At 36.6% G+C, this 19,357-nt stretch overlaps 2 protein-coding genes across 5 annotated transcripts in view; both read right to left on the bottom strand.

Moving 5' to 3' along the window:
- LOC127437472 (uncharacterized) overlaps positions 1-852 on the bottom strand; it is a 75,755-nt gene extending 74,903 nt beyond the window's left edge. The window contains exon 1 of the mRNA XM_051692413.1: positions 786-852. Coding sequence (XP_051548373.1) covers positions 786-818 — 33 coding nt within the window. The 5' untranslated portion in view covers positions 819-852. The remainder of the gene's footprint in view (positions 1-785) is intronic.
- A 3,582-nt stretch (positions 853-4,434) lies between these two features.
- Positions 4,435-19,357, bottom strand: part of LOC127437447 (Golgi apparatus protein 1-like) — a 65,419-nt gene continuing 50,496 nt past the window's right edge. For 2 of the 4 annotated variants that reach the window (XM_051692367.1, XM_051692366.1), the window contains 9 exons: positions 16,170-16,307; positions 15,866-15,989; positions 15,558-15,700; positions 15,346-15,447; positions 15,149-15,256; positions 10,966-11,086; positions 10,776-10,882; positions 8,301-8,464; positions 4,435-5,765 (listed from right to left, as the gene is read on the bottom strand). In XM_051692367.1, coding sequence (XP_051548327.1) covers positions 5,705-5,765; positions 8,301-8,464; positions 10,776-10,882; positions 10,966-11,086; positions 15,149-15,256; positions 15,346-15,447; positions 15,558-15,700; positions 15,866-15,989; positions 16,170-16,307 — 1,068 coding nt within the window. In that variant the 3' untranslated portion in view covers positions 4,435-5,704. Of the gene's footprint in view, positions 5,766-8,296; positions 8,465-10,775; positions 10,883-10,965; positions 11,087-15,148; positions 15,257-15,345; positions 15,448-15,557; positions 15,701-15,865; positions 15,990-16,169; positions 16,308-19,357 lie in introns of those variants that run through there. The other 2 variants (XM_051692369.1, XM_051692368.1) reach the window with 2 other exon arrangements.

Here is a 19,357-nt window from a genome sequence, read left to right on the forward strand (position 1 = left end):
TGAAATGCTGTCCATAGATTGTACTTCATTTTCTAAATCTCCAGAATCTTTGTCAACACGCTGATGTCCATTTTTGAACGGAGTATTTGTTGTAGATTCAGCAGATGCAGTATCAGAGACACAAATTTGTGTCCTATTAGATGATTTCCCAGTTTCAATCATCCATTGTTCAACATCTTCCAAAAACCCTTTTTGATGTTTTGAAATTGAATCAAACAACTCATTTTGTTTATCTTGTTCCTCAGAAGGCAGAAAAGGAAGTACCTTTTTATGTAGCGAAGCTGCATCATCCATCAACAATTTCAATGTTTTTAACATTGAATATACTTACGAAGCATTATCATCACATTTCATCAATTCTTTCACTGACACAATCATGTCTTCATTTTATTCACTGTACTCTTGCAATCCTTTTGCAAAGCTTCAATTGTAGCTGCCAGGGCCTTTGCTGTGGGCTTATGCTCTCGTTTACTGCTATCAGCAGCATGCTCCATTTCCTCAAAGTTCATTTTCCAACACAACAGAAAGAGCAAGCTCCAAAACTCCACACAGCTCCGTATTCAGCACGTAACAATCAAAGTTCTGAAATTATGAATGAACGGCAGCCAAAACAAGAGCGAAGTAAACATGCAAGAGTGATGCACATGCACATCATTCTTCTAACCGCAATCCATCCAACAACAATCCAACAAAACAGCACACAAACATCACACGGCGATAACAACATCTTCATTAAACAGAAAGCAGCGATGTAGCCCAAAACACATCTTAAACTGCTGACGTACCTCTTCTGCCGTATGTGTGTGCGTTGTGTCCATTGTTCCCCTTCACGTAGCGTGTCCGCGATCCACATGAGGTGTGCAAGAGCAAAGATCCTTTCAACAATCCAACGGTAGTCATTTTTTGTTGACTAAATATAGCCGCAACCTATAGCCGCTGAGAGGCTAAGTAGTGGGAAAAAATAATACTTTGACTCGTCCTGATGCGTTTATGATCCATGGTGATTTATTAAGAGATGTTTAAAGTAATCCAAAACAAATAACAACAGACAAAAGATGATGATGATGATGATGATGATGATGATGATGATGATAAATTCAGTCATACAAACGACATAGAACAAAAAGTGAGCATTCCCAGCTACTCTCCCCCTGTCCAACATGCTACAAACAGGAAATACAGCCAGATAAATAACCTCCTATACCCATGTGACAAGCCAACTTCCAGGAAGTGAACAACCAAAATACAAAATAAAAGACAAACATTTCCTGCTCCTACACAGGGTGTATCGAATCTTATGACACAAAACTAGCAAAGTGCGCAGAGCTCGCCATTCACACGTCCAAACCTCGCATGGCGCCACTTGACTCTCGAAACAGATCAATATTTAAGTCCTTTTCACTATAACTGTTTCATTAATTTAATTGTAAGCGCGTTGGCATGTTCAATGAGATCTGACGTGATACAGCTGGAAGTGCAGCTCGATTTGTTACAAGAGAAATATGTTCAAAAGCTTAATTGGTTTTGCTTACATTTGAACATGCCAACGCGCTTACGTCACACGAGAGCCGAGTCCCATTGTGGAGTAAATAATTGTAGTGAAAAGGACTTAAATATGGATCTGTTTCTCACCCAAAATGATCGTATCGCTTTAGAAGAAATTAATTTAACCACTGGAGTCATATGGACTGCGTCTACTACGATTGCCTGTGCTTTTTGGAGCTTTAAAGTTTTGGTCACCATTCACTTGCATTGTAAGGACCTACAGAGCTGAAATATTCTTCTAACAACTTTGTGTTCTGCTAAAGAAAGAAAGTCATACACATCTGGGATGGCATGAGGGTGAATAAATGATGACCATTTTTATTTTTGGGTGAACTATCACTTTAAGCCCAAAGTATACTTCGGTCAGACGCAAACGCTGAGTGTCCACGTACAGGACGCTTGGTGCAAATCTCGTCATCAGCAGAGTGCGCGAGCACTGAATGTGCACAGCCCGATTTTTCTAACCGTGCGTCTTTGAACTCACAGAATGCGCATGCACCTGGAATTATTTGCACTAATTAGTGTGCCCACAAGGTGGCAACACTCACATTTCAGCTGTTGTTGTCACGAAGAAGCGCTAGATGTAATCGCCACTAAATAGCAGGAGACAAAGGTAAAAACAACAACAGTAGAACTCTTTCAAGGGTGAGTGTTGAAAGAGTTGAGGAAAGACCAAATGGAGATGGTGTAATGATGGTGAGCAGAGAGAAAAAGGACAGCAGGGTGGAAGAGTAAAGAAGACACACAGGGCTCGACATAAAGCATTATCATGTGCTTGTCCTCCGGACAAGTAAATTGGTCATTCACTTGTCCGAATAAAAAAGTTACTTGTCTGGAGAGAAAAAAGGACATAAACAAAGTTTATGTTGTATATTTTTCTAAAATTATGACCAATGCTCAACCTAATAATGTACCTATGCAATCAACTAAATTCTCTGCAACAGAAATGTAAACCGCACTGTGTAGGGGAGGAGGCTATTGTCATATGATAATTATTTTATGTTATGTATGGTAGTCAAATAAAGAAAAGCCCCCAACGTCAACATTGACAGCAGGGATGCTCACACTTCTATGGAATGAGATCTACTTTTTCATCATGTTATTGCAGCAAGATCTACTATACACAATAAAGGCTATACATTATCACAATACCAAAATTTCAGTAGTTGGTAGTGAAATTTGATGATTCTCAATACCAGCTTCAAAACCACAACAAATAATAACACTAACTAATATGTTATTTATGGAGGAGTGGTTTCAAGTTCTTAATTATTCAAGACTAGTAAACAGTCAGTAATAAAATAACAATAAAAAACAGCAATGAATAGAAATGGATAATAGAACAAATTAAGAAAATTCAGTGCTTTTTTAACAGCTTTAAAAGTTTTTAACAGCAGTAGGCTATCAAGTATTCAAGTAAACATTCTGAATGAAATGCAACATAAAACTGCTACTGGTTTTCACTGTATGATTATAATACATTAATTCTTTTAAAGCTACTAAAGTTATCCAGTCAGGAGCAGTGGGTGTTTTCTTGTTATAGTTGTTTGATTATTATATTGACACACTAGACAGCAGCAGGTCTATTAGCTTACATTTATACTTACAAATCTGACATTTTAATACAAATCTGCTTTTTTCTCTGCTGTTTACATTCACTTTAGACATCACTCTCTGTGTTTAAATGAATATCTCACCAAGACGGGCATTTTGGCGGAATTTTGAAATGTATTTGACCATTCAGGCATTTTCAGAACACACGCGCATGTTCAGTACACACACATACACCACCTGTCAATCAATTACGTGCTCTGGATTACTTTCAACAGCAGAATAAGAATATTAACTTTCTAATAAGTGACACAGGCCTAGGCTATCACAAATATAGCTGGTTATTATTTTGTTATTGACGTTTTAATCAGTCTGCTTGTCTGGTCGGACAAGTAAAATTCTCTTTCACTTGCCCCTACAAAAATCCACTGTCCCGGACAAGCGTTAATGCTGAGCCCTGACACAGAAGAAGCTCAAATGCTTTAAGAGTCCCTCTAATTGATCATGTTATGAATCACAGTCTCTCTGAAGCACACAGAGTTCTGCCTAATGTGAACAGACCTACAGTGACTTTGTTGACTGATCTCAACAAAAAAAAGGGAGAAACAGCATTGGTCTGCATGCCACAACCAATGTCCACAATTACTGTACCATCTCTACTTACAGTGCTGTCTTACATAGTTCTATAAAACAGAGCAAGAACTCTTTTTTTTTTTTTTTTTTACAGTAAACATCCTCATCCTCTCTCCAGAGGAAAAGCAGTAAAAAAAAAAATTTATTTAAATTTTATGAAAACACACGGAAAAAGGTCTTTATTGTGGGTTTTTATGCTAAATGTGTTATTTTAATAGTATGGTTGTGTGTCTAAAGATAAAAATGCTATGAATTCACATCTATGGTTTTTATGTTAATATTTAGTTTTAATAAATGCATTATCAGAAAAGAATACATTGCTTCATTATGCAGTGAAATTGAATTGTTCTGCAACATTACGTGTCTGTTTCGTCAACTGTGTGAATTATTTACTATAGTTTGGAGAAATGTGTAAAATCGATTGATAAAAACTTTAAGTGGAAATGGAATATGTGGCTGAAATTTGGGGGAAACAGAAAAGCGAAATGTTAAGTGTATAAAATAGCCCAGAAACTCGTCCAAAGAGAATGTTGCACCCGTGTTATTCAGCCCACACAAGCTCCCCTCTCTGCGCTCGTGACCTGTACTTGTGTATGCAGGGCTATAAGAGGCAGTCAACATTGAACACTTCTAAAACACAAATTATGATTACCATTTAAAGCATCTGTCATTTTCAATTTTAAGCTAAAGGAAGTACAAAGCAGGTACAAACCATCAGATCATTTTATTAACAAAGGTTCAATTCAACTTGTACAGAACAAAACAAAAATGACAAAAGAAATGCACATTTGGTTTTGTTATATCTGTATAGTACATGGTTTAATCAGATTTGAGGAAAAATACTTTTCATAATAAATTTGTACACAGAAAGAAAATACAAAAACAATTCATCCTTGTCATGTATAATTTCTGTCATATATCAGATTTGACAGACAGGAAGCAGTGGTTGTTAATGACGGCGGTGAGCAGATGTCACATACATAAGTTTTTCCAGTGCTAGTTTAACTCGTTCAAAATAACGCGAAGACAATGTAAGAAAGTCAACCAAAAGTTGCCCAGTTTTCATCCAGCCATGGAAATAATCGAGTACTTGGACAGCATACTAACACCCTTATTATTGATACAAACTACTGGCCTGTTGTGTGCATGTGTGAATATGAAATGTGAGCAAGACTAGATTGGATGGATTCTTTAACAAAAACTTATTCGGGTCATATTTCACGCGGGAAAAATCTAATAAAAATATTATATTTAAGTACATTTCCCCCCGAAAAGTGTGGCATACTGCAAAAATAAAATAAAAATGAATAAAAAAACAGTGGTTTGAGTAAAATCAGTCGCTATGAATGAATATGGTTATAACACAACACCACCACAGTTCAAGAAGTTTGTATCAATATGTCCAAAATACATGTTTGAATCACTTTCAAGGCGTAGAAAAAAAGGATATTTACTGTTAAAAGAAATTATTTTTTCACTGCTGCAAGTGGAGAGATGAACACATTATAAGGAAATAGAGGGAAGAGCTGTATTTTAAGTAGCTATGAAAATAAACAAAATATTTGGCTGTAATTAATTTTTCCCCATCTTTGCAGGAAACCCACATCAAAGAAGCATGTATCAAAGCTTTATTAGCAGAAATATTCAAATCATTCAAAGCACATGAAGCTAAAGGTACATTTGGTGCATTACCTCAAATGTTGTTTAATGAATTTTGCATTCAAATTACTACAGAAATCACCTCAATGTGGATACATTCAATAGCATGGACTACAATAAAAAATGTCTTGCTTGCAAAATGTAATTTGAGCACAAGCCAATTAATATAAATTTATATACAGCTGACCCAATTTTTTTATTTTATTATTCATTCATCATTTATTCATGTCTTTCAAAACTTCTATGACTTTATCACATGGAACTTTCATTTTTGGGTGTGCTTAATCATTTCAACATTATAACAATTTTTTGTTACTTAATAGGAATGTACCGTCCTGTCCTTCTGTAAGGGTGTAGCCCACGGCTGATCAAGTTTTCTGCAAAAAAAGAAGAAAATGCCAAAGGCAAAGTTTGTCATCTTACATCTTACCCACAATCCTCTATTAAAATGTTACAGCTATTTACAGTACAGATGGTTTGTTTCCCCTCCCAACAGCATTATAACATGAAATCAGATTACTAAAGCACAGCTTGAATGCACAAACACTATAACCAAAGTCCACTTTAATGTCATTTTGTACAAAAAGCATACAAATAACAATAAAAAAGCCAAATTAATTTAAAAGGCAGAGATGCACAGGAACTGTAACAGGACTCTATTGTTTTAACGTCAATGTTATTGGTTTTACGTCAAAGTGAAATTTATAAGTGAAGTATGAATAGAAAAAAAAATAATTAGGAGTTTCTGCACTAAAGCTTTAAGTAGTGAAAAACAATTACAAAAGGTACAAATTTACAAACTTAGTTGACAAATGGTTGTATTATGAGATTTCGCTTGAGTTGAATATACAAGATAAACTCAACACACTGCAAAATAAAACAATAATAATAAAAAAATAATTTTAACAAGTGTTTTAGTCTTATTTTCCAGTAAAACATATCGTAAAAAAAAAAAAAAAAAAAACACAAAAAAACACAAAAAAAAAAACTAGATAAGCCTTTTCAAAAAAATTAAGTGGGGTTTATGCTCAAAACAAGAAACTAATTATTTGCAAATAAAAAAAAAATTGTTTCACCCTCTAATTACGTTTTTTTCTTACCCCATTTTTTTCTTGTTATAAGCAAAAACATTACCAAATTTAGCTAGATTTCTCTGAAAACAAGACAAAATATGTTGCCATTTTGCTTCAAGTGAATTAATCTTGTTTTAAGAATGTTTAGATATTTTTACTGAAAAATAACAAGAAAATACTCAAAAACAATGTTTTTTTTTGCAAATGTAGTAACACGGTTCTTAATGGATCACAATCCTCCAAGTTCTCTAAATCTTAGAGAAAAGATTGCACCGTGAAACCAAATGAAAAAGCTCAAAGTAAAGCCTGAAACTATCATAATTATGGACGGCAATATGTTTCAAATGTTTTAAAATCCCATTTGAAAAGATGGACCAATTGTGAAAAAAGTGTTTGAAACCAAAAATTCTCCTACTCTTAGGAAGTCATAGCGACCTAGACTTCTGTTAACCCAGAGCAAGGCATTCCCAGAACATAGAAAAAAATGAATGTATCTACAATGATAATTGAGACATGGGTGAGTTTTTGAAAACATGAATTTGACTCGCAGATATCAAAGCAAAGCATTCAATTCTTTGTATGGAGTGTTGGGGATGTTTTAAGCCAACAGAACAGTCTGTTAAAATGGCACTATGAAAACCCTATCTGTTGACCGCCAAAAAACTCAGATGAGAGGTGACGATACCACAGCCATCATTTATTACATCAATAACAGCATGTAAACATCCTGACGTCTTAATGTGGCCAATGAGAATCAGCAAGGACATGTTGTCCAAGCAATCAAGAGGTTGAATGTGTCCCTTCCTGAGCCCAGAATCAACCGCCACCCTTGATTTGCGTTATCATTGCGATTTGGACAGGCCAAGCTCAAGTTTGTAAATTTGGTGCTATCGGCTCAGTTAAGAGCAGTTCTCCTTCAACACTTACAGCAGTGGGACTGATGTGCTAAACCTTCACACTGCATCCACGAAAGAAACCCTCCCCAATCAAAATCCACCCACCAAAAGACGGAATAATTACCAAGAGCAGGAAAAAACATTTATGTTTCCAATGGAAAAAAAGTAGCCCACGATGAAACCAAACATTTTGAGAGAGAGAAAAAAAAATAAACTTAAGAGATTCACAAACACATTATCCATTGACACACAAATCACAATCTCTCACTCAGATGGCAAAAAGGCACAAACACGCATTTAAAAAAAAAAAAAAGAAAAAATCATCACTCAATCGTTGTCACTATGCACATCTTCAGTAACTATTTTCTTAAGCATGGACATAAAAAACTGCAACAATTTGCTGCCTGTGTTCAACATCCCTGCAAATAGTAAGAAACCACAAAGCAAATTCACGCAAAACCTCCTGCTACCGCAATCCAAAACAGCCAAAACATCAACAATAAATAAAAACGTCTAGCTGGAAAGCAAAACAAAGTCTTTGCGACATTAGTGCTTGTAATTGAAGAAAGCTGATCCAGTTTATTGGCGTCGGCCGGAATGCTCCGCAGAACACACAAATGTGCACAGCAGAAAGGACGCTTGTGGGTTCCGCAGCAGGCAGATTTACAGACGATGATGTAGGATATGCACAGTCCGGGGAAAAAAATAAAGTGTGTGTGTCGCAATTAAAACTAGGTCCCAATGTGGCCATGGGTGGTACCACAAAAATGCACACACACAGAGTCTAAACACCCACCCCCCAACCCCCTCGTCAAATTTGCTTTACCAACCCCAGCGTCCTTCCCTGGCCCAGGATGAAGAACGGCGGATGGGGCTTTCTGGGCTTTCTGCCCCATAGGGGGAGCGGAATCACACTACCCCTGCCCCCGCCACCCCTCTCTACCTGTTCTTCAACTCTTGCGTCACACGCTTGGTTATGCGGCCGCACAGCAGACCCATGAGGAAGAGCACCAAAACGCATGTCAACAGAATGCTCAGGATGTAGTTCTTAGCAGGAGACAAGAAAACCTGACCGGCCAGGTCGGAGAAACCTTCTGCTGGTGCTACCTATTGAGGAAAGAGAGACCGCAGACACAAGACTGTTGTTAGGAAAGCATTAGTAACGATACAGGTACTCCTAAAAACGCTCCTATATTAACAAACAATAATTCATGGTGAACATGCAGCGTTGTTACTTGATACTTCTGGATAGTTTCAACATTGAGTTTAAATATGACATCAATTCACAATTTGCGCACATGTAAAGCTAGAAGACAACCAAGCACACGCTAAAGTAAATTTGGCCTGATTCATGAAAAATTGTTGCCGAAATCAAGCTGATGTTAACCGTCGCATTAGATTAAAATGTTGTGCTATGCGACTAAAATATGTCTGTTATTAGCCACTGGCTAGTAAATGTTCAGATTTCACCTGACAGAGATTGAGGTGTAGTGGTGAAGAACTTAAGCACCGTGATCCTTAACTGAATGAGAAGCTGGCGATTAAGAAGCTGGATTCAGCCTAGTCTTTTACAGCGTGTCTCGTGAGCGTGCATTCTGAAGGAAATGTATCTCATTTAGCTACAGCTGGTCCTAAAGTGTCAATCGCGCTGTCGCCATCGCTTTAGTTCAGCCATGCAATGTCATTGAAATAACTTTTAATGACTTAAACTCTGACTTCGATTAAAATTTTCCACAGACATGTTTTCACAACATTCTCCATTTTAAAGCATGGCTACAGACCAGTAAAGCGCCTGTTGGACATCTGTTAGAAGGTAAAAGTGTTGCAAAACTTGAGAGCGTGTAGATTTAAATTTGAGAACTTGTACAATAAATATGTGTATGAGCAAGTCATACATACTACGCAAGTAAAAGTTTCCTTTTGGCTCGCCCCGTGCATTTTGTGTCAAAAGACGAGAGCCACACACTCCATTTTAATTTAATGTCTCTTTTAAAGGGATAGTTCATGAAAATTCTCATCATTTATTCACCCTCATGCCATCCCAGATGTGTATGACTTTCTTCAGCAGAATACAAAGATTTTTAGAAGAATATTTCAGCTCTGTCGGTCCATACAATGCAAGTGAATGGTGATCAGAGCTTTGTAGCTCCAAAAATCACATAAAGGAATCAAAGTAATCCATAAAACTCCAGTGGTTAAATCCATATCTTCAGAAGAAACATGATAGGTGTGGGTGAGAAACAGAACAATATTTAAGTCCCTTTTTACTCTAAATCTCCACTTTCTCTTTTACATCTGAAAGTCACATGTGGTGCCTGTTTAGTTTCACGTTCACATCTGTAAGTTAAAGTTAAAGTGAAGATTTAGAGTAAAAAAAGGACTCAAATATTGTTCTGTTTCTCACCCACACCTATTATATTGCTTCTGAAGACATGGATCCAACTTATGGATTACTTCTGTTTCCTTTATGTGATTTTTGGAGCTGCAAATGACTGGTCACCATTCACTTGCATTGTATGGACCTACAGAGCTGAGATATTCTTCTAAAAATCTTCATATGAGTTCTGCAGAAGAAAGAAAGTCATACACATCTGGGATGGCATGAGGGTGAGTAAATGATGAGAATTTTTATTTTTGGGTGAATTATCCCTTTAATATCCTTTATTTACAGTCAGTTGGCAATTGAAAAGTAAAAAAATACAAATTAATTCTAATCATACATTGCATGGATGAAGGAAAAACCACCGTGCAACTTCTCTCACGATGATCCTATCTCTGTTAATGTGCGCTGCGCTCATTCAACCATAAACAATTGCTCTTTAAGCTGATCTCTTAAAGAGACAGTACCATTTTAGTGCTTGTTATTTATATAAATGTAAACTCAATGTAAATTGCACAAAAGCATATAAACAAACATGTAACAAAATGTAGTAATGTAGTAAGTGTAATAAATGTGTAAATGTCTTGACTTTTGATTGATTCCAATAGAATTTGACATTAACATATTGCTAAGCTAACATAGCAATACTCCAAGCATAAATATATAAATAGGTACTGTATATTTATAATTGGAAATGTACTCTCTGTGAAAGATACATATAATGCTGCCTTAAAATCTTGCCAAAAGAAGGTTGAAGGGAGCTGCTAACTTTATGTTGCTGCTAACTTTTTGGACCAGCCTTCATGTCAGGAGCGTGCCTATGATACCATGAAATGCTGTTTAGGTAGGCAGCTCACTATGTCTTGTAATAAAGTACTTGAAAACTGTACTTGAATACCACAGCGTAACAGAACAAATGGTTAGGTTACAACATCTGAGTGTGTTGTGATTACTGGCAATTGTAAATGGTTTATAAAAAAAAGAATTAAAAAAAAGAATAAAAGAAGATGGGTTTGTGCATATTCATGCTTTATTCACCTTGGCTGCGTAACCCCACATGTCAATGCGGTCCTGTAATCTCTTTTTACACTCTGGCTGTAATCTCACACGCTTATCCTGGAGAGCTTCCATTAGACACGACATCTCTGTTCAAACACAGAGTAGAGTAATCAAAATATATACGCTGTAAAGCAGTGTAAAAACATTTGTTCATTTCAAAAATACTTACGCCTTCCTCGGCCAGGTGGGATTGCGGCACATTGGTGTTTGATGTCCAGAGCGCAAGCTGTGTGTAGAACTGGATCCACAAAGATATCTGCCTTACTCTCCTTCAGAATGTTCAGCACCTCCTACAGCAGGAATGAGTCAGAAGAGTCATGAGAACAGAACTGAATCTAATTTAGGCAGACACCCATTACAGCATTTACACAGGCTAAAAAGTTCGGCCAGTACGGCCATTGATCGTTTATTGAGCATCTGATGCATTTTTCTAGTCAGGGTGCAAAGGTTTATATCACTCCACAAAAAAAAACATTTGTATACAATTTGTTAGGTTGATAAAATGAGCACTCCTGAGGAAGAACTAGCTGCACTAGCATCATGGCATTGAACCTATATTCAAGAGTTTTGTTTTGAGGCCAATAGTTCTAAGTAAATGGCATGCCCTTGAGCAGAAATGTATATTCCACTTTATTTTTAATTTGTGAACATGAAATATCAGGTCCTTAACACTTTAGGACAGACCGAAATTTCTTTGGTGTTATCTAAACAACCTTTAGTGGACACTGCTGCAGCACTATTTAAATGAGCTATGAGAAACAGTTCAGTCAAGTGTTTCCAGACTTTTGACTGGTAGTGTATGTTAAATAAATAAGTAAAAAGAATTGTGGCTGGTCACTTTATATGTCAGTCAGATGGTCTCTTCCTGTCTATCACCATGTCCTATTCCAGTGAATAATTAGTTTGTCCACACTGAACGTGTTAATGTAGAGCACAATCGCAGTCAATCAGAACTTATTTGATGTTTAATGTGCATTTATGAGGAGGATCATTTTGGACCATCGCGCCGACGCAAAAATAAAAAACAAGTGATGGACAATGTCCTGTTGCTCGTCACAGTTATGGCTGGTTGGGATATTTAATTGTGTTGCGTGTCTCTTAATTGCGGTTGCGTCCGGTTAGGACATGGTGTAAATGGGTGGTTCTTAGCCAGAATAAGTAGCAAAACAGACCAGAATTTGTAATGGAAGTCAAAAGTTTGGCTAGACAAAACTAAAAAAGAAAAAAAAGAAAAAGTGAACCCTCTAACCAGTCTCAATTGATGCAGTGGATATTAGAGGTCTGTATTTAAACCTGAACCTGAACCTTACCCGAATCCACCCAAAACCCAACGGTTTGTCGGGTCCATTGGTCTCAGGTCAGGTTGGGGTTTTAACAACGATATACAGTGTATGTATATTAGTGCCCGACTGATATATCGGTCGGCCCATATTAGCCTTTCACCAATATATCGGTATCAGCGTATATGTTTACTGATATGCACAGATATGAAAACTTTTTTTCAGAGCATATAATGCAGAAAACAATGCTTTAGAGTTGGTGTCATAGCATAGTTTGTCCAGCGGAGGGTGGTCTGACTCCAATGTTTACAGAGCTGACTCTGCAGACAGGGCGGAGTTAAGCGGTGCGATGTTAAAAGGTGTCGTCTTGTTAAGTTGCTAACTAGTTTGTGAAATACAAACTGGAATGTTAATAAACAAAGACCCCATCATTTCCCCTTTTCAATATATCTAATATAATGTTAACCCTGTCCCTGACAACCATGTCACTCATTTTTATCACATCTGTTGGCCAGCTATAGTTTGTCAGTGCAGTCAGTAATGTTGAAGATTGAAAGGTAAGAGAACATCTTTTTGCAGCTAAGCAGACAATGGTGCGGTGGTGGATTGTGTCTGTTGAGTGCTGATTTCACGCTATATTATTACCTAGTTGGTGAGACGCAATGCTGGAAAGGAAAATAAACAACGTTCATATTTTACTCTCCGTGACAACAAGCTTATAGCTAACTAGCTAACCACGTAGCTACTTTCATTGCTTGTCAGCTGAGTGGAAGCTAATGTGTAAACATGTATTCACCAAACTGTTTTGTTCAGGATTCACAGTTTGGTACCCCCTTCAACCGAACAATTCCAGTCGTAGCATTTACAAAATGTAATATTTAAAAGTCTGGTTTTCCACCATTAAAAGTTTCTCCTGAACTTGTATAGCAGAATACGGTGTAACACCGCTTGACTCAGCAGGTGTAAATGCTTCTTGTTTTCCAACCTGCCCCTAACTGACTGGCAGTATTAAAATAGTCAGCATTTGACTGATACTAAACAGTACTACTGATGTTTATTTAGCTATTTATTTTATTTGAAAATATTCTTTATTTTAATGGTCAGCATTTGACTGATACTAAACTACTACTGATGTTTAGTTTGCTATTTATTTTATTTGAATGTATTCTTTATTTTAATGGTCAGCAACTGACATACTAAACAGTACTACTGATGTTTATTTAGCTATTTATTGTATTTTTATTTATTATTTATTTTAATGGTCAGCATTTGACTGATACTAAACAGTAATACTGATGTTTAGCTTTTTATTGTATTTTTATTTATTCTTTATTTAAATGGTCAGCAACTGACTGATACTGAACAGTACTGATGTTTTTTAAGCTATTTATTGTATTTTTATTTATTCTTTATTTTAATGGTCAGCATTTGACTGATACTAAACAGTAATACTGATGTTTATTTAGCTTTTTATTGTATTTTTATTTATTCTTTATTTAAATGGTCAGCAACTGACTGATACTGAACAGTACTGATGTTTTTTAAGCTATTTATTGTATTTTTATTTATTCTTTATTTTCTCAGAGTTCATTTCTAGAATTTGTTGACAATGTATAATAATAATGTCAAATATTCTTTAATAAAAATATTTAAGAAAGCAGCCTTCTGAGTACCTTTTTATAGTCACATCGGTGCAAAATCGGTGCACAATCCACATAGAAAAGGTCTATTTCTTTAATACATTATTTTTTATTTTATTTCAAATGTAACTTCAGATTTTTGTCAGGTTTGTAATTAATGAAAAAATAAATTATAAATATGTTTATAATATACAGTACTGTGCAAAAGTCTTAGGCACATAAGATGTTTCACAAAAACATTTGTTTTAAGATGGTTATTTATATCTTCAGCTTTAGTGTGTCAATAGGAAATATACATTTTATACTCCCAAACATTAATTTTGCAAATAGAATAGAAGAACAGGTAGCCCTGCAACAGATGTCATGGCCCTCACAGAGCTAAAACTATTTGTCATAATTTTTTTTTTAAGAAATCCTCACTTTGAAAGTTTTTCACAAGTGCCACAAACTTTTGCACAATACTGTAATATAAAGTACATTTAATATAATATAGACTATATTTAATATATAATAATATTTTGCAATTTTAATGTCACTTTGGATAAATGAAAAGAAAATCATTATTATAAATATTTTGATAATTTTTTTATTTAATAAAACAGGCTACATTAATTTGACATAATATTTTATTTTAATATAACTTCAAGGGCAGGTTTTTAATTCATAAAATGATTGTTATAAATATTTTGATAATTTTATATTTGTTTAATATAGGGTGCATTTCTTTAACATATAATATTGTTTTTGTACTTTTAACGTAACGTATTTTGCTTACGTTCTTTCACTCACAGACACGTGTGAACAGACAAGTTAGGGGCTGTTAACACCAAACGTGTTTTTGCGCATGCCTGCTGTGATTTTAAATAGTTTTTCTATGTAAACACGCTCTTCAACCATTGTGTCATGTCTCGCTGTTTTTTCCCCCCGTCTCTCGTGCAGGACTGACAATTTTTAGACACTGTGCCAAGTTAAAAAGACCATACATTTTTAAAAACGCATCTCTAGACACCTGTGTTTGGTTTTATTCACTGCTTCTAGCTTTTTTTAGCACATAGGTCACAAAGATTCAACATTCTGAAAAAACTCAAGTTACAAAGATGACTTTATGTGACTGTTACAAATGATTTCAGCACTTCATAAATGGTATACCAATGTTTATTCCCTTTTAATCTGGTGTTCTGATGGGCCCCTGGCCTTACTCAAACTGAATGTTTTGCATGTTGCATACAGTGTTTAAATAAAATACAGCCTATTGCAACAAATTTACTGGCTTGGAGAAGAAATTATAAAGAGAGCTATTTTAGGTTCAGTTTAGAATTTGACTGTACCAGTTGGGTCTGGTCAACCAGGCTCAGGTACCACTCCAACCTAATAGCAGTGCAGACCTCAAGTGGACCTGTGACTACCCAGCTAATCTTGCTAAAGTTCTTACCTTTTTACATCCCTCATGGCTAATCTTCAGCAGGTTGACTTTCAAACACTCCTCCACCTGACCCGTTTGCTCCTGCGCTGCGACCTCCTCCGCACAGAGCCGCGGGATCTGAGACAGATGAACCCATTCTCACATTGTCACTCAAGACCAAACCATCTCTGCATCACACAAGAAAATTATCAGATGGGGAATGTTACCTCCTCATTGCACTGCAACTGCAGCTGTGGGTCGAGTCTGTAGTCTAGCGCAGACTCCTGCAGAATTACACGGATCTGATCCTCACAGTCCGGAGAAAGACGCTGCAGAGACAAACACAGACTCTTTCTCGTTAGTGACAGTGCTTTGACCAAACAAAGCTGAAAGCAAGCATGTTATGATGATGTAGGGGTGTGTATGGCAGACTACAGACCTGGTCTGCATATTTGAGTTTGAGACAGGAGATGACCTGTCCCTCCAGCTCACTGTCATCTTTGGCTTTGTTCAGAATGCTCTGGCAGAACTTGGGGATGTCGGCCTTGCAAGCCTTCCTCAGCACAGGGTTCAGACGATAATCTAGAATGGAAACAAGACAAGTTAGTTGTCGACCAATGTAACCAATCAAATTTATGTCTGTTGTGGCCAGGAGCAAATGTTATCAATGGCTCACTACCGAGATAAATATTTGAATGATGCGAGGAGAGCCTGAATGCGTGTGCGGGTGTTTATGGGTGTTTGTACCTGTGTTCTGGGTGATCTGTCTCTTGGTGATCATTTGTTTGCATTTCGGGTCCATCAGCTCACTGTTCTTGTTTTGTTTGAGGCACTGCAGCATGTTCTTCGCATCCGTCTCAGTGCAGAAACGCTGTAGAAATATAGCAGAGGACATATTAAAAAGAGACCAAAAAAAAAAAATGCTCTTGAACAGCTTCTATACATTAATCAAACACAATTTCCTTTTAGAGGCTTTCAGAATACAATTGAAGAGGTTTCAGAAGAAAACTAGCTGTGATGTGTTGTCTCTGGTTGGTGCCTGCAAACACACCCTGATCATCTGCTTGCAGACTCTCATGAGCTGGAAGTCCAGTTCTGGATCAATCATCTCAGTCTCCTGCAGTCTGAAAAGCTTCTGATGACAGTGCTGCGTCAACAGCTTCTTATTCTCCTTCAAACACTCGATAACCTGAACACACGAGCCACAGATTGTTTTGATTTATTGTAGTTAAATTCCATAAGAGACAAGTCAACTTGGCGATTAAATGGTTTTGATACTGCTAGTCGACACTGGAATTACTAGGCGGTCAATATTTTTCCCCATTAAAATGTCCAACATTTTGACACATTTTCATTTGGCTTTAAATTATTTATTTATTTATTTTATACAAAGGATGCACTTAAATTCAGTCTCGTTAATGTTACATTTTAAATATGATTATTAATATAATACAATTATTAAAGAGGAGGATATCAGGAGCAGATGGATACAAAGTTTCATTTCACCTCAGGCCACGCATGCTTGTTCCCTCTCTCACTCGTGGCGTGCACAGAAAAATGTCCTCTCGCAAAATGAGCAAAGTAGCTATGAAAGTCACGTCGGTGGTGGTACGGGAAGCAGATTTCGGAATTGTTAGCTTGCAAGTCGCTATGGATGTTTTTACATTTGAGTCTTCTTTAAATCTGTTCGTGCTTGCAAGTTATTTTATATGCCTCTCTGGAACCCAGATTTTTGCTTTTTTTTTTTTTTTTTGAAGAAAAGGAGGGACGAGTCGAAATAATTTTTTGTGGCAATCAACATTATGCCACAAATGCTGTCGACTGAGATTAACTTGTACTGAACCTGAATATTCCTTGAAGTAAATGGGTCACATAAACAATGTTTTTTTTTTTTTTTTTTACTGTTTTCGGAGGGTTTCTCACTTTTTAGACAGTCGACTCCAAAATGTACATTTAAATGTCAGTGAAATTAGTTGTTCCGCACATCCCTAATTGCATGTTCCATTTCTTTCTTGTTGAATACCCAGTTTCTCTTGGATATATGTCACATTGCTGAAGTAAAATGGGTTGCAAAAATGGTTTCAAGCTGACTAAGTTCTAGTTAATAGTGAGCTTCATGTTGATTTTGGTACATTATGAAATAGTAGTAGAGGTCTAACTAAGCTAGGCTGGGTTTCCCAAAAGAATTGCAAGCTTAAGTTGATTGTTGAGACCACTGGCGTCAATGGTTTGTATGATCTATTTAGCTTACTATACTTTTGGGAAACGCAGCCATGGTGGAGAAGGCTGATAATTGTAAAAATTGATTTACAGAATGTAAAAAAAATTTTTAAAATCTTTTTTACTATGACAGGAAAAGACAGAAGCTACAATAGTCCAAAATTAGTAAAAGCCCAAAAGTTTATTGTTCAACCAAAATCCCAACAATAACCAAAAAAATAAATATGTGGTGCATAACGCAAGACTTTTAACTGTAAACAAGCCCGAAATACTTATTTTGTGACTCCTATTTTGAAATGACGGAGACTTGTCTTCGTTACAATTAAATATTTAAGTATTCACCAAATGAAGCTTTTTTTATAGCCAATATATTCACCAGATAAATAATGCCAACAACCAAGAAAAACTGTCACGGTGTATCTTGGAAAATTGGGACTGTTTTGAAGGCAAAGGTGGTTACACCAAATATTGATTTAGGATTCTTTTTATGTTTACTGGACTTTGTATGATGTTAATTGATAAATGAAAACTATTTGTCATTATTTTTTGAAGTTCTCAATATGCAACATTTTTCATAAGTGCCTAAAACTTTTGTTCAGTACTAATATATACAGGTGCATCTCAATAAATTAGAATGTCGTGGAAAAGTTCATTTATTTCAGTAATTCAACTCAAATTGTGAAACTCGTGTATTAAGTAAATTCAATGCACACAGATTGAAGTAGTTTAAGTCTTTGGTTCTTTTAATTGTGATGATTTTGGCTCACATTTAACAAAAACCCACCAATTCACTATCTCAAAAAATTAGAATATGGTGACATGCCAATCAGCTAATCAACTCAAAACACCTGCAAATGTTTCCTGAGCCTTCAAAATGGTCTCTCAGTTTGGTTCACTAGGCTACACAATCATGGGGAAGACTGCTGATCTGACAATTGTCCAGAAGACAATCATTGACACCCTTCACAAGGAGGGTAAGCCACAAACATTCATTGCCAAAGAAGCTGGCTGTTCACAGAGTGCTGTATCCAAGCATGTTAACAGAAAGATGAGTGGAAGGAAAAAGTGTGGAAGAAAAAGATGCACAACCAACAGAGAGAACCGCAGCCTTATGATTGTCCAGCAAAATCGATTCAAGAATTTGGGTGAACTTCACAAGGAATGGACTGAGTCTGGGGTCAAGGCATCAAGACACAGACATGTCAAGAAATTTGGCTACAGTTGTCGTATTCCTCTTGTTAAGCCACTCCTGAACCACAGACAACGTCAGAGGCGTCTTACCTGGGCTAAGGAGAAGAAGAACTGGACTGTTGCCCAGTGGTCCAAAGTCCTCTTTTCAGATGAGAGCAAGTTTTGTATTTCATTTGGAAACCAAGGTCTTAGAGTCTGGAGGAAGGGTGGAGAAGCTCATAGCCCAAGTTGCTTGAAGTCCAGTGTTAAGTTTCCACAGTCTGTGATGATTTGGGGTGCAATGTCATCTGCTTGTGTTGGTCCATTGTGTTTTTTGAAAACCAAAGTCACTGCACCCGTTTACCAAGAAATTTTGGAGCACTTCATGCTTCCTTCCGCTGACCAGCTTTTTAAAGATGCTGATTTCATTTTCCAGCAGGATTTGGCACCTTCCCACACTGCCAAAAGCACCAAAAGTTGGTTAAATGACCATGGTGTTGGTGTGCTTGAGTGGCCAGCAAACTCACCAGACCTGAACCCCATAGAGAATCTATGGGGTATTGTCAAGAGGAAAATGAGAAACAAGAGACCAAAAAATGCAGATGAGCTGAAGGCCACTGTCAAAGAAACCTGGGCTTCCATACCACCTCAGCAGTGCCACAAACTGATCACCTCCATGCCACGCCAAATTGAGGCAGTAATTAAAGCAAAAGGAGCCCCTACCAAGTATTGAGTACATATACAGTAAATGAACATACTTTCCAGAAGGCCAACAATTCACTAAAAATGTTTTTTTATTGGTCTTATGATGTATTCTAATTTTTTGAGATAGTGAATTGGTGGGTTTTT

The sequence above is a fragment of the Myxocyprinus asiaticus genome, chromosome 48, assembly GCF_019703515.2.
Source record: "Myxocyprinus asiaticus isolate MX2 ecotype Aquarium Trade chromosome 48, UBuf_Myxa_2, whole genome shotgun sequence".
NCBI classification, from domain to species: domain Eukaryota; kingdom Metazoa; phylum Chordata; class Actinopteri; order Cypriniformes; family Catostomidae; genus Myxocyprinus; species Myxocyprinus asiaticus.